We start from the raw sequence: 25,378 nt of genomic DNA, 5'->3' as shown, positions 1-25,378 counted from the left end.
GGTGCGGGGATGCGGTGGTGCCAAAAATGGCTGCCGCTGCATTCTGCATGCTTTGGGTAGCCGCTGGCGGCTCCTCAGGAGAAGGGGACTTTTGTCCCCTTCCCCGGATAAAGATAGTAGCTCTGCAATGGGGCTACTCAATTTACCGCCAACCAAAAGGTTGGCAGTGAATCAAGTGCCTCCATGTCAGGTGGTGAGTCTGATGCGGAGGCTTTGGATCCAGTGGAGTGTCACTTCCCGCTCCGTTCCCGAGTACGCCTCCCCAGAACACCTCCTCCCCGCTCTCCGCCCACCCTCCGCTCACCTCCCCCCATGGCCCCACTTACCTCTCTGCTGCTCAGCAGTTTGCAACTGCTGAACAACGGCGGTCAGTCACCCACCTGGTGGTAGTCCTGCACCAGCCAGCGCTGGGCTACTACTGGCGCTTGCCCAGTGCTAGGGCCTGCAAACGTGCCTTACAGCACGTTTGCGACAGTGCATGCTGGTGGTGAGCTGGCGCACCAAGCTCAGGATTGGGATCTCAGTCATAAGCACTTCCAGTAACTGTAGTGGCAATTCTTCCATCTGAAGAATCACAGGAAGTACTTCTGACTAACTGTTCAGGTTATATATTACCTTTGTCCACCTAAATTCATTGTCAGGGAAGGTCAGGATTGGTTATGTGGGCAAAAATGCATTCGGTAAACCATCCCAAAAGATTCTTTGCACCACAGGAGTGAAGCATTTAAAATGACATGGAATAAAAATCCAACCTCATTCTAAAAATTAAGGCATACAACATTTTAAAATTTGTTAAGGGTAAAAATGCCTTGATATAATTCACTCTGCTGATAAGATATTGCTGATTTTTATATGAGCACAATACATGCTCTGCAATGGTAGGTACAGCAATTAGAAAGAACTCATATGAACACAACAGCTGCCTGAAATCAACTGGAATGAAAAAATGTACAACTGCATCTGCTTTCAAAATATTACAGGGATGATTATCTATTATAGTCATTAGATTTTCTAGACATTTCAATGGAATCTGCAGGAACAGAATTTACACCAGCTGCAAGACTTGTGCGCCTTGATGAAAGTTCAGAAGCAGGGATATGGCGTAATTCTTTGCGAGAAAGTTTCACTGGGGTTACTACTCCTTGTAGTTGTGTACCATTGTCTCTTGCCTGAGAATGACATAATACTTGTGGATGAAATTTTGCAGGTTGCTGTACTTTCCCTGCCAGCTCCTCATGATTACTGGAAAAACACAATGTGTTGGGTGCCAATACTGCTGCTTCCTCAATTTTTTGTGAATTTTTATGTACTCCTAAACCACCTACATAATGGTCTGTTTCTTTTAGTTTTCCCGATAATTTGGATGTCCTTTTGAGTTCTTCTGAACTGACACTTGCTTGCTCTTGATTCAGTATTCCATCACCAGAACAGTTACCTAAAAGAAATTGAAAAGAAGTAGTTAAGTGTTTTATTCTGTAATCATCATCATGCTTTTTCTACTAAATATTGTTAAGAATTTTACAGCCCAATCCTACCTGCTTTGCTACTGTCTGGAAGCACGCAAAGTAGAGTGCTGCAAGAGCCTTACTGTGCACATCATCAGATTGCTGGCCACCCACCGAGGCAAGTAAGATGTTGGGAGAGGCAGGGAGAACTGGGCGGCGAGACTGGGGGAGGGGGTGGATCCAGTAGTGATGGAACCTGCTGGATCCTACTCACTCTGTGGGCAGCCTCCTTGCCCCATTTCTCAATTTGGACTTGCACCAGCTAAAGAACTGGTGTAGGTTCAAGGAGATCCATTGCAGAGTGTGATGCTTACTCCCAATCCATACCCCCCCCTCCCGGATACAGCACACTCATTTTGGCATGGCTGCACCAACGGAAGGAGGGGGAAAGGAAGGATAGGACTGGGCATTTACTTAGTTTAACCATTTTCTATTACTGTAAATTGCCCCCAGTTCATTTGCAGGAATGAAATTTACATGCATAAAAGCGTGGTTAAATTTTAGAATGTAGTGACCACATTACCAAAGTTAACCCATTTTTGCCCAGCCCACAGGTGTACACATTTGGTCCCTGTTGTGTATATGCAAGGTTGGGCAGAAATGGCTTTTAAAGGAATGAAATGCAAAAATGTCTCCCCAATTATGCGGAAAGAAAATTTTACTACCAATCTGAATGGCAGTTTAAGTTCGCTTGTGCATGAATTCCAATTCTAAATATCCATTTACTTTGTGTCAGAGGATGGTATATTGATTCTCCAACCAGGTCCTTTAATTTCTTCTTCACTTCTCTGCTGGTTTTCTTATAGAAAAATAAGTCTCTTTCCAGTTGCTGGACTTTAGTTTCATATGCTCTAAGGGTTTCTGCAATACTTTCACTATCTTGTTCTAAGAAAGATATATCTAAAGTTAGATTCAAACTGGTTTCATTTTCTTTTTACAACATGAACAAATATGCAGATATGTATCTATCTCACTTGCCATTCATCTCAACATTTTTAAGGGTAAAGTGTAGTACTTAAATGTATATTTAACGAATCACGCTCTGGGAGAACTGCCCAGAGAGATGGAATCATCCCTGGAGATGAAAACAGAGACAGGCTTTTCTGGAGAGCAAAGCAGAGAGAAGTCCACTGAAGCTGTGAGTATAAGAGAAATGAATGACAGTAATTTAATGTTTAGGATAGGAGGCTGTCCTACACTCATAAAACACAACAGCACAAACGTATTCAACTTGGATGGAGCCAAAAGTTAAATCTAGGATGGCTTTTTTTCAAACAACAGGAATAAAAATATTAAGCAAATCTGAAAATATACCATTTCATAAACAGCAACAACAAAACATTCAACTTTTGGGACTCGCTAAAACAAACAGAATAACCAAAATACTGTACATTTAACCTCATCCTTTTGTTGATTACTGCCATCTTACATCTTAAAGTCAAATCGAATGCCTGGTTAGCCAGATCCAATAGTCACATGTGGTATTGGAGAGGAACTCCTGAAGTTATACAGTGGGCCTTGTATCTGGGACCACAGATTTCATTATCCACGAGTCAGCCCCACATAGACTGTCCAACACTCCTCTCCCCTCTGGAGGATTACAGGGACCCTGATTTTATTATCTATGGGTTTTCTTATCTGCAGGGGCTCCTAGAACGAAACCCCCGCAGATAATGCAGGAGGCCCTGTATATCATTGGATGAGTGGCTGGGAGCGATTCTGGAACAACTGAAGTGGTTTTTTTATAGGTCTATATTTATACAAACCTCACATTTGCAATGTAGTGACATGCTGCGTAGCAGTAACTATTTATAATTTCAAGGTTCATTACAACAAATCCAAATGCCAAATACCTTTGCAGTGAAGTAGTATTAATTGCATCTTTTGCTCATGTTCTTTTTGTTGGATGGTCAGACGCCTGTCACACTGAAGCATGAGATGTTCAAGTGCTAATTCCAGTTCTCTTACTATATTTTCTTGTTCTATTGCCCTCATTCCCAGTTCTTCATTCTGGAGTTGCAATTTACGTTCAGTTTCACGCAGGCTGACAACCTAAGAAAGAAAGAAAGAGTTTGTTTTTTTCACTGAGAGATCAGCATGGAAAGCTAAGGTCTTGTCCCCTTCTTAGCTTAAGACTCATTGAAATGTTATCCAACGTCACACACTTGAGATGAATGTAGAGGCAATTGTCTAATCCAAGTCTGTTGGGTCCGAGTGACTTTTTTTGTACTGGCATGTTCCACAGATCAGGGAGTTTGGCTCTGGGTAATTAAACAAGAATTAAAATCTCTCATCCGGTACATCTGTTTCAATTTGCAAGATGCAGACAGCATTGACGATGGTTTCTTCCTAATTTCCTGTGCAGTTTTCAAGAGGACCAGAAGCATCAGTAAGGCTACCAGTGTGTAGGTGTCTGCATAAACAAAGGTGTACACAGGGTCATCTACACATTCCACTTGGTGTTGACATTTCAGACCCAGAGTACTTGCCATCTTGACACTACTCTCACTGCTTGGTTTCAGACCCTTTGTAAAAGAATCCACCCTTCCAGTCTCTACCCCATGGTCTTGGAGAACTGGATGGAGATGGATGTTTCAGACTCTGGTCCTGCTGCAGATTTCAAAGATAAGAGAGCAAGGGGATGCGGCTGGTGTTCATGCAACCAGACGCAATATTGACATAATAATAATTGGTACTGACTGAATCACTGATGGCAATGCAGTTACTGCTGATACCACAGCTAGTGGGATTAGTGCTGGGTGAACAGAAATACAAGTTATTGTTAAGGTCGCAATGGCATGTGACTTTATGACTTTCTGCAGCCAGCACTAACACTGTTGCTGATGGTGGTTCCCTTGATCCCCAAGTTGCTGGGTGAGGATGATTGCTGAAGACTCAGAAATAGGTATTTTCTCTCCCTGTATTGAGCTGGACCCAGAAAGTACCTGTGGTGATAATATGGAATACAGAAAGAGTACACAGTCCAAGAACCTTGAGCTTGTCTCCCAGTCAGAGTGACATAGACACAACCCCAACCACAACCCCAACAACTAGGTATTTATATACCGATTATCTGGTCATCAGATTACTCCTCTGACTTTATTCAAGGTGGTTTACATAGGCAGGCATTTCTAAATCCCTCAAGGGGATTTTTACAAACATAGAGGTTCTCTCTTTCAAGAACCAACAACATTTCAGAATGGATCTTCCACTTGCTCACACCAAGAGCAGGTGGAATCACTCAGCTCAGCTTGTCAGCTGCTTCAAGGTCTCAACATTCTCAGCCGTTCAGGGAGCTGCCGGTGTCCTCCAACTGGCAACCTTCTGATGTTATCTTCGCGCTAAGGGAGGCTCTACCCTCTAGACCAGACCTCCTGCCCAATGATGCTCTTGGGTGCCTATATAACTACTAGTATGATGATGTGTACTCTCTATGGTGGTACACAGGAGCTTGATTATGAAATTTCTTTCTCATCTAACTGTCAAAAGTCAAAGTCTAGGGCACCTCTGAATTGGCCAAGATCAAGAGGAGGCAGTGATGCAAGCTGCCAGGGAGAAGAGGCCTGACAGAAGTTTTAAAAAGCCAGACCAAGAAGAACAAAATGCAAATATGCAAAACACAGACAATGACCTCCAACCTAAAGACAGTTTTGTAATCAAAAGTAGCACTGTATGGCAAGACTCATTCTGGAGCAGTGACCAAGACAGCCCTAGAAAAACCACTGGGCTGGGCTGGCTTGCAGTTTAATTATTTCTGGACCAGCAATAGCAGCCTGACTGTGACAAAAGTAGTCTGAAAGAACAAAACAGAGCAGAAGTACATACTCTGCAACTCACTCTTTACATCAGAAATTAACCTAAGAAAATAATCAGGCAGACATTTTGTGCCATCAAAAAAGAAAGCATAGATTTGCTTCACTCTGTATTATTCTGTTGACAAACCTTATTGAAGTATTTTAAGAGAATTGCTCGCAGTTCATGAGCAGATAAGGAAACCAATTTCCCCATCATGTTGTTCTCACTCTGTGTGACAATTTGAGAGGAGGCCCTGAGGGAGTTCTGGTGATTTTGTATACTTTCATTCTTGTAAGCAATGGCAGCCTCCAAGGCTTCAATTCCTTCTTCGAGCTGAAATAGAACATGTTCTTCCTGAAAAGAAAGCAAAGGCGATGTGATCAGTTAAGATTCAGCAAAAGGCCACTGAAAGATAAGTGATGTTATCAAAATTCATGTTCCAAGCCAAAGAATTATAGACTTCTGCCATTTCCACTGCACACCTTTAATACAAATTATGCACCTCCCCCTTCTTGGCACCTCCCCCACTTCTTCTACTAACACAATTGCTTACCTCAGGTGACAAGACTCTCCCATTCTTAAGTTTCTCATCCACACTGTTCCTTCTTTTTAACAGTTGATCCCTTTCCTTCTGCAGAGCTTGAACCTCATCCAAAATTTTTCCTTGTTTATCACTGGTGCTGCTCTGAAGCTGTATATTTTTGTCACATAATTCCTGATCCAGCATAGTCAGACGATTAGATAATTTCAAACTGTCTTTATTGAGAGCCTAAAAAGTCACAAATTAAAATGTCATGCATGTGAATATTAGCCCTCCAAATAGAAAACACCCCCCCAAAGTGTAGACATTCACAAGGTTCACAGAATAGCAATCACTATAAGGATAGAACTATTTATTTTATTTTGACTATTAAGAATGAAACAGCAAACAATTACTACAAATAATTAACCAAGCAAATTTCAGAAAATTCGACTCCCTCCTAGCCTAACTCCCTCCTCCATAAAGTGAAGGCACTACTATTCATCTCAACCTGGCAATCCCCTGCAAACTTGAGGTATGTTCTTGTTCCAATATGGTCAGCTGTATGTGCTGGGACAGCAATGCTTTGGTCATCCCCCTTCTTTCCAAACAGGGAGAAGGTGGTATGAATGGTGCAAAATGAACACACCTCCTCCTTTCTTTGGAGAGAGGTGTAGCTCAGTGGATAAGGGCATGATTAGTACACAAGAGGTTCCTGGTTCAATCCTCAATATTTTCCCAACTTCAGGAGGTGAGTTGGGGGACAGGAAAACTGGACTGAAGACAGGCTTAGTTTAAGGTTTCGGTAGCAAAGTTGGAGTCACTAGCAAAAATCACAATAATGGACCATTGGCTGCCATTCTCCCATTCCTCAGCTGCACAGGTAGAGCCAACTTGCTGAGGAGGGGTGGGGGAAAATAATGAATGGACCAGTATCATCCCCATATCAATCTCATATACCTTTAAGTACTTTAAGGAAAAATTCCTGTCAGAAAACAAGAGAGCCACTGCCAGTCAGTGCTACAAATGCTGAATACCTCCCCCACCCCAAATTGCATGGAATGCAGGGTACTTTAGCAGGGCCACTTGTTCCTTCTGATAAGGGGCTGATTGGACATATTCCATTGGCTGGCTAAGGGTAAGAAAGAAGGCATGACCCACCTGAATTCTTCTACTAACGCATTTCTCTGTGTTACCTTTCCCAAAAGAGAAGCTTTTATGATAACTGAGAACTCAGCAAAGAAAGGAGACTATGAATGAGATATGCATCTATCTCCTGTGGCTAGAGCAACCACAGGATGATTTATGCCGCTTACTTATTGAGGGGTTGGTGGTGGCCAAAATCATGCTCAGATAGCTCAAACTGCTGTGCATAGGACTACTCTGTCATAGAATAATGTGGATAACCCCTTGCCACCAATCTTCCATGGAATGTTAGGAGCACAACCTGGGGGAGTATGAGGGTGTATTTTCACTGCTGGATCACTTGGATGAGACTAAAACAAAAATAAAGGGTGGAGCAAGGAGGTCAATGGGGCCAAGAACAGTAAGCACACAGCAGTAGAAAGCAACTGGCTTTCTACTGGAAATGCATCAATTGGATAACTGGCTTTAGGATTTACAATACACTAAGATTATTGTTGCTTCCTACTCACAATGAAGCCCACATCTCAATCATTTTGATGAGGGTTGCAGGCCTAGGTGTGAAGCTGGCTTACAACAAGCATTTCTGGAATAGGGCAGCAAGGATGTGTTCATATGGTGCATAAGGAGCACAATATTTTATAGCAAACTGTGAGCTAATGGCAGGGCCAAAAAGGGAGAGTGCCCAGGCTTCTAGCAGAACAGGGCCCAACCAGTATGGTCAATTTCAAAGGGTCTGCTGGAAATTCAATCAGAGCAAATGCTTTAGGCATGCACTGCAAATTCACCCATGATTACAATAAGTATGTGGGGTCACAAACAGGATTGAGGACTTTACAGACATCAACAGGGTGCCAATTTTCCTCAAATGTCTAACCACAGTGCTTGGACAGCAGTACTACTATATTCTTCGTAATATAAAAACACAGCACCTGGCTGGATCTCAGTTTTTTAATTTCCAAATGGCTCTTCTCTTGTATTAGTGTTTCCTTCTTAGAAATAATAGCCTCTCTTCTCTTTAAGTCTTCCTCCAGATTAGCCAACTCTTGACGCTGATGTAAAACCTTCTCTAGCTCTTCATCCAGCCATTTCTTTTTCTCTTCTAATTTCTGCAATAAAAAAGAGAGTTCTATAAAGTTAGTTTTGATTCAAAAGTATGTCCTTAGCTATATTCTTAACAACAACAATATATGGTCTTCAACAATGTTCTTTTTCCCTTACTAAAAACAGGAGTGGTTTAATATCAGAGTTCTAAGATTTAAGCCAAATTTGAGAAGTACAAGATAGCTGAAACGAATACCAAACAATTGCCAGATGACAACTGACTAAAGTTTGAGCAAACTAATTTTTAGGTACTTAACAACTGATTTAATTAAATCAATAGGTTGGAAAACTTGAGTAAGAGTCCAGCATTTATGAAGGCCTGGACAGTTTCTCCTCTATGTGAAATAACTAATTTAAACTATCCACAAGCTTTGTATAAAGACAAAAAATAAAGTCTTTTTAAACCTCTGCATCAAATTCAATACATGAACAATGGAAACTGTATTTGTGTGGTCTGCACAAAAATGCATGTCAGAGCTTAATAGTTAACCTATCAAATAACCAGGGAAAGTATAACATTCAACTAAAAACTTAGCTTTATTGATAAAGTTTGATGCCTATATTTTTGTCAGAGTGAAGCTTTTTCTTCATGTTTCATAAAATTGCTACATTTTCAGTTAAAAGTTGCTGTCCTGAATCCATCTAGTAGACAAGGCACTTCTGCTACAACAAAAACCAGTAGCATTAGCACATTTATGAAATACTAGGTACCTGCATCTGTCCTGGAGTTTCAGATGAATTTTGCCTCTTAAAAGCAGCAATTTCTTCATCCTTGAGTTTTAGAATCTTTTCTTGCTGTTCTGTCTTTTGCTGAAGTTCCTGTAAGTAAAGGAACCACTTTCCTAAAGCTCTTTATACTTGTACATGTTCTCAGCGAGGTTATACATGCACAAAATGAAGAATTTCAGTTTTGAAGATAAAAACTTAAGTGACAGAATATATTTCTTATTGGCAGAATACTGGAATAAAACATTCTGGAGAATTAGGTAGAAACTGTATAACATTTTTTCCCCAAACACACACACCCTTTCCCAAAAGGACTACAAAAACAATCAAAGGGCTAGAACTCCTCTCCTACAAGAGAAGGTACAATGTTCAGTGAGGAGGGCTTTTTTAATTTAAAAAAAGACTGGCAAGGGGACATGAATTAAAGGCTCATAAAAATTATGCAGGGTGTAAAAAAAAAAAAAAAAGGACTAGAGAGATAAGTCATCGTCCCCCCCAAAAAACCTAGAACCCAAGGCTGTCCCAGGAAACTAATTAGCAAGAGATTCAGGACACAACAAACAAAAGTACTTATTACATTGTGCATAATTAAATTTATGAAATTTGCTTCCACAACCTACAGTGATGGCCACTATCACCAGAGGCTAAAGGGAAGCCAAGAAAATTAATGACAGATTATCAAATAGCTACTAGTTATGATGGAACCTCCAGGTTCATAGGAAATACACTCAAATTTGGGTTGCAAGGAAGCAACAGCAGGAGAAGGTTGTTTGCCTTCATATCCTGCTTATGGGCTTTCCAGAAGCATGTGGTTGGCCACTGTGGTCAATAAAATGAACTTTTTGATCTGATCTAGGAGTGCTTTTATAATACTCTTATGCAACAACAAGTTATGCTGGATATCTATATCTCAGAGACTTCACATATATTAACTCAGTAATCTTCACCATCACCCTATAAATGACAGACCTGTATTGTTTCCACACTGAAACCAAGAGATAATGATTTAAATAGGCTTAACCTGTGATGAAATTTATCTATGATGAAATTTGAACCAGAAATTTATTGGTTCACAAATAATACTCTCAGCCATAACCCTGTACAGCCATAACCCTGACTTTAATCTTGTGTGATGTATGAAAAGAAAGATCTCAAAAATTATGTCTGATAGCAAGTAGAAGATAAAAATTGTGATTACATCTTTGTCAGAAGAAACAGAAACCAAGTCTCTTGCCTTGATTTGCTGTTGACCCTGCTGAATTTCCGTCTCCAAGTATTTCTTTTTTTCAGTCTCATCTCGCAATCTTTTCTGTAGTTGGGCTTGCTGATTTTTCATGCGACTGACGTTCTGTCCCAGTTCTGTTACACGTTTCTCATTTTGGGTGGATAATGATGCTAACTTCTTTGTGTCTTGCTGTTTCCTCTGTAAGGCCTGAAGTAATATAGCATACTTAAGTCCACCACTGATATTGCCCACCTCTGTTGAACTATTGTTTGTTGCTGTGAATTAGTTTACAGTTTGTTGCTGTGAATTATAATTTACAATTATAGTTTGTTTTGCTGAAGTTTGTTGTTTACTCAAAGCAGCTCATGTATACAACACACACACACACACACACACACACACACACACACACACACAAAACTTAGTCTGCTTTTTTAGTAGCAGACCTACTATAAACATCATTACAAAGAAAGAGGCAGACAGAATGTCAATGTAAAGAAAGCAAACATGTCTTTGGACAGAGTATAATTGAGGTATTAGCACTATACTGCAAAACAGTCAACAACAACAAGAAAATTTACAGTTGTTTGGCACTTATGTAGAATTTATTATCTGAGCAGCTTGGAGAGAAGTTTGTAAATAGATATAAAAGGTGTTAATGCTAATTTTGCATAATACCCACTCTGTGCTATAGAAGCAGGTATATATGCACCATTAAGAATACATGAAAGGCAGGTAAAACCTTAGTGGATGAGAAAATGCCATATTTTGAAAGATAATTAAGGGCAGCCTAGATAGTAAGATGAATATGAATTGGGAATCCTGTATAACAGGACTATAAATTTCCAAAAACCTTACCAAGACTACTCATATGCATCCAAATATATTACCCTTTTCCATTTCTGAATTAGAATTTTAAAGATATGTACATTTCTTTGGCAAATAAAATACAAACACAAGATAATATGACTTAGCATTTATATAGCACTTTACATGTATTATATCAGTAGTGTAGGGTCATTTGCCCCGTGGCACTGCAAAAACGGGCCCTCTCAACCTCCCTAGCTCTTGTACGGCTCCAAATGGAGCCATTCCCAGGGCCATGCATGTATAGAGCAGGGAATGTCTGTGGAGGGGCTGTCAGTGCATCACTTGGCCCTGGGTTTCCACCCACCCAGTTGCACTACTGCATTGTATTGCTGAAATGCTTACCACAAACCTGTACAGTAGGTCAGTATTAATATCCCCACTTTGCAGGTGGTGGTCTGCTAATACAGCCCAATCCTAACCAATGCTCCAGAACTGATGCAGTGGTGATGCAGCACAAAGGTAAGGGAATTAACAGTCCCTTACCTTGAGGAGGCCTCGATGACCCCCCAGCCCCCCAAAAAACCAGTGCACACCTCTTTGCACAGTTTGCATTGGTGCTGGAAAACTGGTTAGGATTGGGCTGTTAGGTCATGACAGACATGAAATTCAAACCAGAAACTTATTCCTCATTCTCTTACATCACAATCCTATGCATGTCTACTCAGAAGCAAGTCCCATTATGTTCAATGGAGCTTAGTCCCAGAAAAGGATGCACCTCAGCCACTATGCTACAACACCTTTCAGGTCTAAAGAATACCATATCACACCAGTGGGTGGGGTAATCTGATTTATGAGTCCAGAATAGTGCCAACATCAAATGGTGGTACAAAGAAGTAGATAGTTCATTCCAGCAGGTTACAACAGGAACCAATTATAGTTTCCCCAATAGCAAGTACCTGAACTTTTAGCTTTGCTGCATCCATCTTCTTCCTAAATTCTTTCTGTAACCTGACTTTCTCAGCCATGTCTCGGAGCTCCTTGTTCTCCACCTCCTGCAACTGCTTTTGTGCTTCCGCCAACTCCATTTTGGCCTGCTCTGCTTCATGTTCCAGATGTGTTATTTTCAGAGAGTACTGCTTGCTTACTGATCGGGCATCATTCCCTTAAAACCCCCACAATTAAAGAACAAACATTTTTTGTGACTTGACTTTGTAGAAACATGCTCCAAATAAAATCAGATTCCCTTTCTTTTGGTTAAAAAAGTTAATCTTTAGAAACGTAAAAGGTTAATACCAAGTAATTTTTTCCTATAATATTTTTCTGTAATTTTTTTTTTAAATAAGCATTAACACAACATATAATTTAGTTCACTCCCCATTGACATTTCATTTGGTGCCTCTTCTGCATTCAACATTTCCCTGGCCTGTTCCTGTGTAGAAAAAGTAGCTAGGGGGAAGGGGATGTGGAGATTGACAGCCCAATCCTATGCATGTCTACTCAGAAGTAAGTTCATCTTTAGGGGGGAAGCACATAAAAAATATTTTATTTCTCCAATAAAAAATGGGTTATAAATAAAATAAATAAATAAATAAAAAGATTAACAAGTTGTGAGTTCCTGCACCTTTTTTTTTTACACACAAAAAAGCACTGGATACAGCTGCAGCAGTATGGCAAAGACAGAGCCTCTGAGGACATCCCCTGGCAAGGGGCTTTGGGGAGTAGACTGGGGACTGTGGCCAGCTCCTGCCTGACCTCTCATCCAAAGGAGGAAGGAATGCCCCCACATAAGCCAACTTCGGAGGTGGTCTTGGAGAGTAGGGTTTATGAGGCAGAAGGAGAGGGAAGTGGTACAGGGAGAAGTGAACAGGCTGAGAATTGCACAGGGCTTAAAGTGTGAAGCCAGGCAATGCTGAGGGGAACCCCTAGAGCTGTGTTTCTCAAACTGTGGGTCAGGACCCACTAGGTGGGTCGCAAGCCAATTTTGGGTGGGTCCCCAGCCATTTCAATATTTTATTTTAAACTTGATGCTGCCATGATATGTGACTCCATTTGGGGAAATGTTACAGAACTATACTTTTAACAAGCTACTATGTATATTCTTTTAACAAAGATAGTAAATGGCACTGACTCCTGGGTAAGTGTGGGTAGGATTGCAGCCTAGGATTGCTAAAATTTTCCTACTTGTTCATGTCACTTCCAGTCATGACATCACTTCCGGTGTGTCTTGACAGATTCTCATTCTAAAAAAGTGGGTCCCAGTGCTAAATGTGTGAGAACCACTGCCCTAGAGGACTGGGAGCACCTGACCTGTGAAAATGCAGAGAAAATGCAGAACCCAGGGAAGGGAGGTCCAGGGGTGTGGGAGAGGAAAAAGTGAGGAAACTCAGAGCCCAATCCTATGACTGTCTACTCAGAAGTAAGTTCCATTATAGTCAGTGGGGCTTACTCCCAGGAAAGTGTGGATAGGATTGCAGCCTTACTCCCCACTCTGCTCTGAGGCTTTCATGGGACTAGCTTAGTGCAGGGAGCAAGCAGCGACCAGGGTAAGAGGCTCTCCTCATGGGTCCTATCACTCTCACACCTTCTGGAGGAGCTAACACTATTAAAAAAAGGTCTAATTAAAATTAAATGTTTCATCTTTGATTACTCCTACATTTAAATAAGTAAAATACAATTTTTAAAAATTCAGTTACCTGTTTTTACGAGTTCTTTAATAAGTTCTTCTTTCATTCTGATATTAAGTGTAAGTTCACTCATTTTTTGCTTAGCAGCAATAAGTTTTAGCTCAGAATTCTTTAGCTTCTGCATATTTAGTATCTGACTCTTCTGGATACATTCAATATCAGCACCTTGAAACAAAGTGTAATGCTTATAAAATATATTTCTTTAATTAAAGACTTACATCCTGCCCTTTCCCCCTGATAACCGGACACCTAGGACAGTTTACAATGTTCATTAAATACAATGGTATATAACATATATAAAATATAACTTATTTATAATGAGCCCCATTTATGCACATTTTCCATTAAAAGCATAGAGAATGTGCAAAACAAGCAGGGACCTTTGCACATAGTCCTGTTACCATAAGTAGTATCCAGTGGGGAGACAATATCAGCAAGTTTGCCTACTGGCTAGCCAGTGTATGTACAGTTTAGTACTTGAATGGGAGACCACCTGGGAATACCGGGTGCTGTAGGCTTATACCATAGTCTTTCGAGACTGAAGGTTGCCAACCAACCATGGAGGATATGCATTATACCTGGATAATGCATACAAAGTGTCTCATCAGTTAATATTCTCTGCCAGAAATTATTCATACCAATTGATCAATTTGCATCATCTCCAGTTGACACTGTTGATTTGAGCACATCCTCCTGCCAATGTGCAGGATTGCCAGTGTTCATGCATTTTCCGTAATCAACTCACATTAACTACAGTCTATATGCAAGTGCCTGAATCTATTAGAACTTAATTGCAACTAATGATAGAAGATTCTGGACATCAAGTACAATTTCTATCCAATCCAGCAACAGAATTCCCACTACATTTATTGGAGACAGATCACACTTATAGATTAGAGAAGGTCTTCCTTATTTATCTGCAACACAGAGGAACCAATAGCCAGTGTTTTTATGAGCACTGTGTAGAGAAAACAGAATTTAATTAACATGCAGCAATCTGTTGTGCCAGAAGATGGATGACAGCATGTCCATTGACATGCATTGGCAGTCAATACATACAATATAATAATAATAATAATAAAACTTTATTTTTATCCCGCCCTTCTCCCAAAAAGGGACCCAGGGTGGATACAATTAATCTACTGCAACATTTCTTAATATTTGTCCCCTTTCCATGGTCCACCTATTGAAACTACTACCAGAAGTAAGTGGTGATGATGTCATCACCAGTTACTTCCAGATTGGGAGCCAGTGGAATGTGACAAACACAGGTAAAAGGTTTGGGGCAGATGGGAGGGCTTTTTTGAGTGAGTGAAAAGTAAATGCTAGAGTATTGCCCACTGAGCTTCCTACTGCTGCATGTTGCATTGCACTGCTGGTCTCACTGCCTGGCAGTGGGGATCTAGAGGGTCTGGTGAGTACCACTGGACACCACCTCAAGTATCACCAGTGGTACAAGTACCACCGGTTGAAAAACACTGAGCTATTGTTAAGTGGCAATGAAGATGACTACCTCTATACTATTTTCCACAGTATTCTGTGAAGATGAAACTATGCTGGCACCGGTAAAAACCACATACTAACAACTGCATACCTAACAGATCTTAACTGGCTTCAGGTGCAAAGTCTGGACATTCAAAGGATTATGTACAAGGTCACAGGAACTGGGCTGGCCAAGAAAAAAATCAGGCCTTGGGGTGGACAATATATATCTCAGGGATGAAGGAAGGTGACTAGGTCTTTGAGGGGAAAATATCCATACTGCACAATTGTAGAAAGCTCCAGTAGAAACCACCTGGAGTAGATGGTCATGCTCCAGCTACTTCACCTCATTCAAGTATCTTGCTCTAGCCTGCTGGAAATCTGACTTTGTCTTTCTGTGAACAGCCAACTGCTGAAAGAACTCTGAAGTTCCTGTTGGGCTCATGGGGATCATTTTATTGTTCTATGGATCCTGGCCCATTTTTCCACAAAACAAACCCAATGCTGTGCTTCTGTTCACAGTGATGGTTAAATTATCACAATATTACACAAGGTCAAGTCATGTTTTCAACTACCTTAATATCAATAATCTTTTCATACCTGCAACAGTTCCTATCTGTGAAATGGCCTCATTTTGCAAACTGAAACTATGCGGCATCTCTTTTTCTTCAAGCACAGAGCTAGGTGGAGCCTGTTTTCGTGTCCATGTACGATTTAAGGAACGCCTACAGAAAAGTTAAATCCAAAATCATATATTAGTTTTAATTTTTAGAAATATCATTTGAGAGCAAAAACCATCTTATTAGGCCTATTTGCTCGAAATTCTTTACAAGACTACCAGATATTAAGAACACAGCAAAACCACAAGTAGTTCTCCTAAACAAAGGCATTCCTTTGTGGCCACGATGATATCTGGTATATTCCACTGCCTTTGTCCCTGACGATGATCTCTTCTCTCTCTGCTGGAGAGAAGGTGGAGTACCTCAAGACATGAGGGATGCAAACATCATCACGCTGTACAAGAACAAAGGTGACAGGGGTGACTGCAACAACTACCGCGGCATCTCTCTCCTTAGCGTTGTAGGAAAGCTGTTTGCCCGAGTTGTACTAAAGAGGCTCCAGGTACTTGCAGAGAGCATCTATCCAGAATCGCAGTGTGGATTCCGAGCCAACAGGTCCACCACTGATATGGTATTCTCCCTTAGACAACTGCAGGAGAAATGCAGGGAACAACGACAGCCACTCTTTATAGCCTTCATAGATCTCACAAAGGCTTTCGACCTGGTCAGCAGAGACGGCCTCTTCAAGATTCTCCCCAAGATTGGATGTCCACCCAGGCTCCTCAGCATCATCAGATCTTTCCACAAGGACATGAAGGGCACTGTTGTCTTTGATGGCTCCACATCAGACCCTTTTGACATCCGAAGCGGAGTGAAGCAGGGCTGTGTTCTTGCACCAACCTTGTTTGGGATTTTCTTCGCTGTCCTGCTGAAGCAGGCCTTTGGAACTGCAACAGAAGGCATCTATCTCCGGACCAGATCAGACGGAAAGCTCTTCAACCTCTCCAGACTGAGAGCAAAATCCAAAGTCCAGCTGAAATGTCTGCGTGACTTCCTCTTTGCCGACGATGCAGCTGTCACTACCCACTCTGCCAAAGATCTCCAGCAGCTCATGGATCGTTTTAGCAAGGCCTGCCAAGATTTTGGACTGACAATCAGCCTGAAGAAAACACAGGTCATGGTTCAGGATGTGGACTCACCTCCCTGCATTACAATCTCTGAGCATGAACTGGAGGTTGTCCATGACTTTGTGTACCTTGGCTCAACGATCTCCAACACGCTTTCTCTCGATACCGAGCTAAACAAGTGCATCGGTAAAGCAGCTACCACATTTTCCAGACTCACAAAGAGAGTCTGGTCCAACAAGAAGCTGACGGAACATACCAAGATCCAGGTCTACAGAGCTTGCGTCCTGAGTACACTTCTGTACTGCAGCGAGTCATGGACTCTTCGCTCACAACAGGAGAGGAAACTGAGCGCTTTCCACATGCGCTGCCTCCGACGCATCCTCGGCATCACCTGGCAGGACAAAGTTCCAAACAACACAATCCTGGAACGTGCTGGAATCCCTAGCATGTATTCACTGCTGAAACAGAGACGCCTGCGTTGGCTTGGTCATGTCGTGAGAATGGATGATGGCCGGATCCCAAAGGATCTCCTCTATGGAGAACTCGTGCAAGGAAAGCGCCCTACAGGTAGACCACAGCTGCGATACAAGGACATCTGCAAGAGGGATCTGAAGGCCTTAGGGATGGACCTCAACAAGTGGGAAAACCTGGCCTCTGAGCGGCCCGCTTGGAGGCAGGCTGTGCAGCATGGCCTTTCCCAGTTTGAAGAGACACTTTGCCAACAGTCTGAGGCTAAGAGGCAAAGAAGGAAGGCCCATAGCCAGGGAGACAGACCAGGGACAGACTGCACTTGCTCCCGGTGTGGAAGGGATTGTCACTCCCGGATTGGCCTTTTCAGCCACACTAGATGCTGTGCCAGAACCACCTTTCAGAGCGCGATACCATAGTCTTTCGAGACTGAAGGTTGCCAATACAATACAATACAATGTCCCTGACATACAGCCAACATAATGTCATATGATGCAAGACACATTAAAGAGCCAGCCCTACCATGTATTCAAGCATAATCTTCAGCCACTCCTGAGCAGCATGAGATCCAGTGATCTCTATAACTGCTTCCCCATGTAAAGGTTACCAGGGAAACCTTTACATGGGGAAGCAGTTATAGAGATCACTGGATCTCATGCTGCTCATGTGTGGCTGAAGATTATGCTTGAATACATGATAGGGCTGGCTCTTTAATGTGTCTTGTATCATATGACATTATGTTGGCTGTGTGTCAGGGACAAAGGCAGTGGAATATACCAGATATCATCGTGGCTGTCAGATGTACAATGTACAATGGGCAAGTATTCAGGGTTTTGTGATTTTGCTTTTAGAGTCATTTGTTTAATTTGTGTGAGCCATTCAATTGTTTGTTTCTGTTTTAGGGAAAGACGAGTTAGACATCCCAAAAATAAAAAAAGTTTTGATCATCATTGCATGCAAGTTTTTATTGAATGCCCAAGATAAAACCTTCATATGTTGCTGCTAGAAAGATTTGTAGATGGCCACAGTTTGAGCCCAAGTAAATACATATTTCATATTTTAAAAATGTACCTAAATGAGGGCCCCTTTCTGTTCTTGACATGTTTTTCATCTTCATCACTATGATCAGAAAAGCAGCAGTGAAGAACTTCATCTTCCTCCTCTATGTGATCCAACATTATCTGGCTGCGGGTTCGAAATCCAGCCATTACTTTGTTTAAAGAGTATGCAGGCGGGCTTGTGTGTACCTTTAACAACATTAAAAGAAAGAGGTTACCTGTACCACTTTAGCATACAAAGTGAAAGCGGCAGTATCTGGCATCTCTGGGACCAGAAGTTTTCTAAATATCATTATCTGCTGGATATTAGAACATCTCTATTTCTGCAGCTGTCAGTTTTCCTGTCATTATCTGCTGTAAACCAGAAGTCAAGCTTGGTATACCCACTGAGCCAAATAATAGAGCTTTCCAGATCATCAAGTGCAGGATATCACATTTTTACTATACAAGCAATTTTTTTTAATGCCTGCTTCACAGAATCTTGCAGAAGCAGTCTAAGACTTACTTGTTTGAGATGGTATTTGGTGATGTAGTTAAGCCATTTCTGCCCAATGGTGCAGATATGCAAAAGGACCAAATGTGTACATCTGTGGGCTGGGCAAAAATGGGTTAAGACAATCTAAGTTGCTTCACATGTTCTGATGCTGGAATTGTGAAATTGCATGTAAAATGACCAGTTTGACAGCTATTTTTCATACCTATGATTCAGCATAGGCTTTGCATTTAGCTTATAGGTAAGGTTTAGGCTGTCATAATAGATTGGAATTTAGTAAATGCTCATTTTATTTTATAAAACTAGCTATCTTGATCAATGATCTAGTTAAGATTTCATGACATCCTCTCACAATCACTCTCCCCCATTCTCGATGGTCTCTCAAGAACAAACAGCTATCCCGGTGGGTATTAAAGGCACTCTAGGAGAGGCAGACACTAAACTGGGTAGAACAAGGTCTTTCCCTAGTTGACATGAAAACCACGATTCTTTCAATCCCGCCCACAAATAACTGAATTTCTGGTCCAGCAAGACTAAGACTGACCCATGCATGGGTAGACACAGATGCTTGTACAGAGGTAGACTGCTACCAACATTATGAGTTTGATGAATACCCCAAGTATTGGCAAAATACTGAAGAAGAAAGCTCAGTGCTGAAACTTTAAGCTCTGAATGTACCTATAATGTGCCAGAAGAATGGGGACATGGAAAGCTCTAAGGTAAATCTACAGAAGCCAGAAAATCATTGCTAATAACCATCTCTCTAGTATATGACCCCATGAGAAATTTCTTAGTGCTTGGAGGTATCTGTTTAGTTACTTATGGCTTAAATAGAATTCTCCAATCATTCTTCTCAGATATGATGGTCAATAAATACCTGAGAAACTACCAAGAGGACACTCTCAACCACTTGAATTTCCAGGATACTACTAATGATGGCTAGTGTGTGCATAGCTGTTTTTTTTTTCTTGGATCCTAGATTGTGGACAAGGGGAGATATCTGCTGTATGGAACACAGTTCTGGCAAGTAGCCCTTTTGAATTTTTGACACAGTGTCTGTGGAGAACCTTCCTGTACAATAAACTGTAACAAGGCTATGGAAATATCCTGTTGGTCAAGTGTTGCTTCAGAACACTGGCTTCCCACCTATACTGCCATCGTGCTCATTTGGTTATGCTACAAGTATGCTGCAGCTCCTCTCATTAAGTATGAGTATGGTTTATTTCTCAACTAACTACTAGACTAGGAAAGGGGGAGTGGAAAAAGAATAAAGAGTAGCTATCTAAAAAGTTTGTCTTCTCGGAATGGAGCACCCCAAAGAAACTTGAGTCTCCTGATGAAGTCAGAATAAGAACTAAGAGATAAACTCACCCACCACTAGATGAGACAGGAAGTTCATTGTCTTTGTCCTGCCTTTCAATTCAGTGGAAGGAATTAGCCTTTTGAGAATGTGCTCCTCCAACAAGGCAACACTGCAGGTTTCCACTTCTCCACAAACCTTAAAAATAGGACTGGAGTAGTGGTATACAGAGAGGTCAACCACCTGTTCCCTTCAGCATATAATTGCCACTTTTTTATGGACGATAATCAGAAAATGAGGCTAAATGTCAATATCTACCTTTCGAGAATCCAACCCTTCTGGAGCATTAATGGATTGTATCACATTTTTAGTTAGTGGAACGCTGTAAGGCCTAGTAGTACATGTAGTAGCTGGTCCATCTCCACAAGCACCTCTGGAGGAAGAGGCTTTGGCCATTTTCTTTAAGTTGCCACTCAACTGATCTATTAAAAGCTGTTGTTCCACCATTTTCTCATTCTTGAAATAAGAGAGGGAAAAATTACTTCTACCAAAATTACTATAACAAGTAACTCCTGCTTTCACTGTCAAATACTGAAGCTTTAACTCTGAACTTTTTGCAGCTGAAGGCCCAATCCCATCCAATATTTCAGCATCAATGCAGTCACAGAGCAACACCGAAGTAAGGGAAAAAACATTCCTCCATGACTGCCTCCCCAGCACAGGATGCAGCACAAGCCCCACTGGCATGGCTGCATCAAGGCTGGAACACTGGAGAAGACTTCATAAACTTTTTATGCTTCTCTGAATTTTGGAAGCATCATACTACAGGTATATACTGGTGTCTCACATATTTGTGGATTCAGTATCCGCTGTTACAATTATCCATGGTTTGAAAATTCCTAATGCACCCCCCCCTTGCGCAGATGATTTATTGGCTTTTGATTCCATGCAAATCAAAAGAATGCAATGCTAAGCATCACATTTTTTCAGCACTCTGCCTCGCTTCCTGTGAGTGCCAAGTGCTTCCTGCTTCCACTATGGAGTCAGCAAAGAGCCAGTGAGCCCAAGAACAGTGACAGGAAGGCTGGACTGAAAAGCAGGCAAGTCATTTGCACAATGGGGGGGGGGCGCTATGGGGGAGATTTCTGAATCACTTTTTAATCACTCTTTAATCATTTTATCTGTGGTTTCCGTATCTGCGGAGGGTGCAGGGAACATATCCCCCACAGATACAGGGGATGCCTATACGTACACTATAGTTTTTTCTTATGTCCATTCAGATCAAATGAATGGAATATATATACTTACTACGCTCAACCCAAAGTATCAAATTCTACAGAATTTGTGACAAACTACACCATACAACATTTCACAGTTGTTCGCCTGTCAGTAAAAAGAGCTCTGTGGGCTTGGCTACACCAAGACAAAAAATGAATCCATGCAGAACAGAAACCACTTTTCTGTTACTTAACTCATGCTAAGAATGTAATAATATATATTCATTCTTATATTTGTTCAATAAAGACAAAGTATTAATGACATAATAGCTGATAATTTAACACTTAAAACTTGCCTAACTAAACTGAGTGTAGAAACCAAAACAAGTTTTGCATGATAACACAAACCATCACAAAGACATGAGGATGGATTAGCATGAGAAATGATATGAGGAACACAATGCAATTCTGACAAAGTTTAACTAATTGTTCAGATTTTCTCCATTTTAGCTAGCAGACAGGATTGATCAACTTTATTTTATACAGATTTACCAAGGAAACTGAACGTGGGGGGAGTCACCTGTAATCTATTTGTTTCCCGAGTTTCTCTAAGCGTTTCCACATATTCTTGATTCTGCTTTATCAGTTTCTGTATTTGATCTTCTAATACTCTCATCTCAAGCTCCTTTTCACTAAACACTTCGGCATCTGTAGCAAGAGCTTGCTAGGTAATAAAGGAAGAGAAGAAAGGTCCAAATGTGGAATGGAGGCTTCATCACAAATTATCTGCTAGTCTCACTAGAAACTGACTGAATTTGCACTAATTATTCATCAATTAGATATGTCTTATTCCTCCGCACAGGCAGGCCTCCATATCCGCAGAGCCGGTATCAGCTGTTTCCATTACCCGTGGAGACAAGGGTGCCTTCCGTGAGCCCATTAATGTTATTTAAATGCTCACCAGACTGAAAATAATCTTGCTTTACAGGTAGCTATAAGCACACAAGCTAACAGCAATATACAGGCTGCCTCCTGGCAGCTTGAACACTTGAAAAGACTAGATCAAGGTTAACAGGAAGCAGTTAACTTGTGCGCGCTGCATCCAGCAGTGGGGAGTGGCAACCCAAGGGGAAATGGGACACAAGTAAAAAACATTTATATTTAACTCTCAATAAGCCTTGGGGTCACCTATGGGTCTCCTTGGACATATACTATCATCTTTGGTGGTGTATGTCCATGGAGAGAAAATGAGCAGGAACCTTTGCAACTGAGGGGATAGGATTTGGCATTGCAGGCAAATGCAGTTGGATCTACCCCTCCCCACCGCCTCCCAGCCCCCCATTACTTCTCCCTCCCTACCCTGTTATGCCTCTAGTTCTCCCCCTCCTCACCCATGTACCAGGTCTGGCAGGGTCTGGCAGTAGAGCTGCTGTTATCAGCTAACATTTTACATCAAGGGGAGTTACTTTCACTGTTATAACACTTCCCACCCAGCAACCCAATCCTGCATAGGATTGGGCTGTTTGGTTCTTTTTATACACTCCATCGCATCAAAATTATGGTAATATACCTGGTATTTCTTGAGCTCCCTCTTCAGCTGAAGAATTGTTATATGAGATGGTCCTTCCTGGTCACTTCCATTTCCACTGTTTAATTTGGGTATGGTTGAAGCATCTCTCTTTAGTTCCTGAGCTACACAGATCCAATCTTGCAATCTTTTCTTTTGATTTTCTGTTAAGCTGGCAATATTTTTTAAATCAACAAGGAAAGCATAGGCTTCCTCTATGCAATTTCGATAGTTAAAACTTTCTACCTGAAGCTGGGAAAGCTGCTCTTCAAGCGAACGGATTCTGTTTCTGTCCTGAGATAAATCCTGTGACCCTTGATTGCCAGGTGTCTGCCCACTAATCTGCTGGTTTTGTAAAGCTTCCCGGAGCAACTTGATTGCAAGTTCCATTTCATCAATACGATCCCAGTCTGGGTTGTAGTTGACAACAGGTTTGTTTCTAATATTTTTGGCTCTGTTGGCATACTTGATGGAATTTAGTGATTCATCAAAATCAGAAGAAGATGGGCTAATACAAGTGATCATGACAGTCTTGGCATTACCTCCTAAGGAATCCTTAAGAATACGTGTAATTTTAGCATCCCTGTATGGAATGTGTGCATTTTTTCTTTTTGGGTCTCCAAGAGCACTTATCACATTTCCTAAAGCTAATAAGCCACTGTTGATCTGAATGGATTCTTTGAATCTTTCGCCGGTGTTTCCAGTTTTTGTTACTCTTTCTGAGCCAGCAAGATCCACAAAGTGGAATTTGGAAGCAATAAGCTGGTTTGAACTATGAGATGACTCTTGTGCAGAATGTACAGCCATTGGAGTCTGCACAGGCTGTTGCTGTTGATAAATACTGATTGTAAAAACTGCATGAGATCGGCTAGAGTGCTCATTCATCTGCGTTGTGCTTGTATGCCGAGCAGCATTCCCAGTTTCCAAGAGGCTCATCACTTCATCCGCACTTTCAACTTGGCAGTCTTTGGCACCAACAATTACTTTAAGTATCAAGCCAAAAAGAATGGTAAACAAACACGAAAACAGTCAGGTCCTATTACCAGGCTATGCAAATATGCACAGTTGTACACATATATGGATAAACGATTTTTCAAACAAGAAAATATAAAATAAAGCATTAAAAGATATGAAATTATAAAAACAAAATCTGATTGCAAATTTCTGAAGAGACGGAATTTGCGTGGGGTGATACACTATGCAGGATGGGTAGCCTTTATCTGGAATTCAGAAATACAGAATATTCCGAAAAATGGAACTTTTTTGAACACCAGTATGACTTTATTTTTTTTGCCTAAAGAAATAAAAATCACAATCTGTTTCATGCACAAACCTTGTTTCATTCACAAAATCATTTAAAATATTACATAAAATTACCTTCAATCTATGTGTATAAGGGGTATAAGAAACATAAAGGAGTTTTTTTGTTTAGACTTGGGCCCCATCCCCAAGATCTCTCATTATGTATATGCAAATATTCCAAAATATGGAAAAGTCCAAAATCCAAAACACTTCTGGTTCCAAGCACTTCAGATAAGGGATGCCCAACCTGCATATTTTAAAACATTTAATCATACATAAAAATTGATATTGGAGTCAGTGAAAAACAAAAAGCTGACAATTCTGTGTAGCATAAGTGTGGCATAAACTCAAGTATGAAGTTTTTAAGTAGAGAAAAACTGCCATAACTAAAATTAAAAGGATCATTATGGACATTTCAATATCTCAACTAGAATGGGGAATGAGAATGGTTAAGCAGTACATAGTTGTGGAAAGTTTTCACAATGAATGTGACAACTCAAACATCTGTTTAACTCAAAAAAATTAAAAATACTACCAATTGACAAAAACAGAAAGATCAAAATGTTTGTAGTACATCTATCTGAATTAGAACGGAAACTACCATTTCTTGAAAATACATGCTTACAAAATTACCTTGTAGCACGCAAAAGAGCACAAACACAAAACAATTTAAGTTCAGATTTGTATCTCTACCTGTATTGCCCTTTTCATCTTCTCTGATATGTAGATCTCTCATAGAGGTCTCCAGTTCCAGCAGGTCTCTAAGTTCTTCTTTATAGACTTCTATATAAGAAACTTTCACAGTGAAGTCAACATTATGGTTTTCAGTAATAATCTGAAATATTTCCTGGATGGCTCGTGGAATGATGCCTCTCTCCTCCTCAGCAACCAATGCTAAAAATGTAAACAAGATGGTTCCAGCACACAACTAAAATACCTTCAGGTTGAAATGCCAGGCATGTACACACTAACATGGTAGACGATATCTCAGGTTATTTTGCTCAACACATTACAAACCTGTAACGTTCAATCAGGATCACAAAATTAAATCACATGGTTTGAGAGACAAATAAATTAGTGACAACTTAGTAAAATAATTCATACCAAAACATCAGAGACACATAGTGATTTGGTAGTCAAGACACCTTGACCTTTTAAATATTTCCTCACAACAATACAGAGAGTTCAATGTTCCAAGTATACTTCACTGTTTTCTCCATTCACCAGATATGAAGAAAAGGAATATAGGAGGATGTGTTCCATGCCCACTGATGGTCTGCCCTTTTCTTTCA

At 40.9% G+C, this 25,378-nt stretch overlaps 1 protein-coding gene across 2 annotated transcripts in view; it reads right to left on the bottom strand.

The window, feature by feature from the left end:
• Window positions 1–362: 362 nt before the first annotated feature.
• The window catches only part of KIF27 (kinesin family member 27), a 28,163-nt gene continuing 3,147 nt past the window's right edge, over window positions 363–25,378 (bottom strand). Inside the window, exons 2-17 of one of the 2 annotated variants that reach the window (XM_066614673.1) lie at window positions 24,780–24,980; window positions 22,788–23,767; window positions 21,798–21,941; window positions 20,319–20,516; window positions 18,221–18,396; window positions 15,595–15,719; window positions 13,522–13,677; window positions 11,785–11,990; window positions 9,992–10,225; window positions 8,779–8,886; window positions 7,896–8,072; window positions 5,854–6,069; window positions 5,448–5,654; window positions 3,359–3,557; window positions 2,232–2,390; window positions 363–1,435 (exon numbers count right to left, since the gene is read on the bottom strand). In XM_066614673.1, the coding sequence (XP_066470770.1) occupies window positions 987–1,435; window positions 2,232–2,390; window positions 3,359–3,557; window positions 5,448–5,654; window positions 5,854–6,069; window positions 7,896–8,072; window positions 8,779–8,886; window positions 9,992–10,225; window positions 11,785–11,990; window positions 13,522–13,677; window positions 15,595–15,719; window positions 18,221–18,396; window positions 20,319–20,516; window positions 21,798–21,941; window positions 22,788–23,767; window positions 24,780–24,980 (3,935 nt within the window). In that variant the 3' untranslated portion in view covers window positions 363–986. The remainder of the gene's footprint in view (window positions 1,436–2,231; window positions 2,391–3,358; window positions 3,558–5,447; window positions 5,655–5,853; window positions 6,070–7,895; window positions 8,073–8,778; window positions 8,887–9,991; window positions 10,226–11,784; window positions 11,991–13,521; window positions 13,678–15,594; window positions 15,720–18,220; window positions 18,397–20,318; window positions 20,517–21,797; window positions 21,942–22,787; window positions 23,768–24,779; window positions 24,981–25,378) is intronic. The other variant, XM_066614674.1, reaches the window with a different exon arrangement.

This window comes from Tiliqua scincoides, chromosome 2 (assembly GCF_035046505.1).
Source record: "Tiliqua scincoides isolate rTilSci1 chromosome 2, rTilSci1.hap2, whole genome shotgun sequence".
In the NCBI taxonomy this organism is placed as follows: Eukaryota; Metazoa; Chordata; class Lepidosauria; order Squamata; family Scincidae; genus Tiliqua; species Tiliqua scincoides.
Note: the sequence above shows the minus strand (reverse complement) of the source record. Positions and strands in the feature narration are given on the sequence as shown.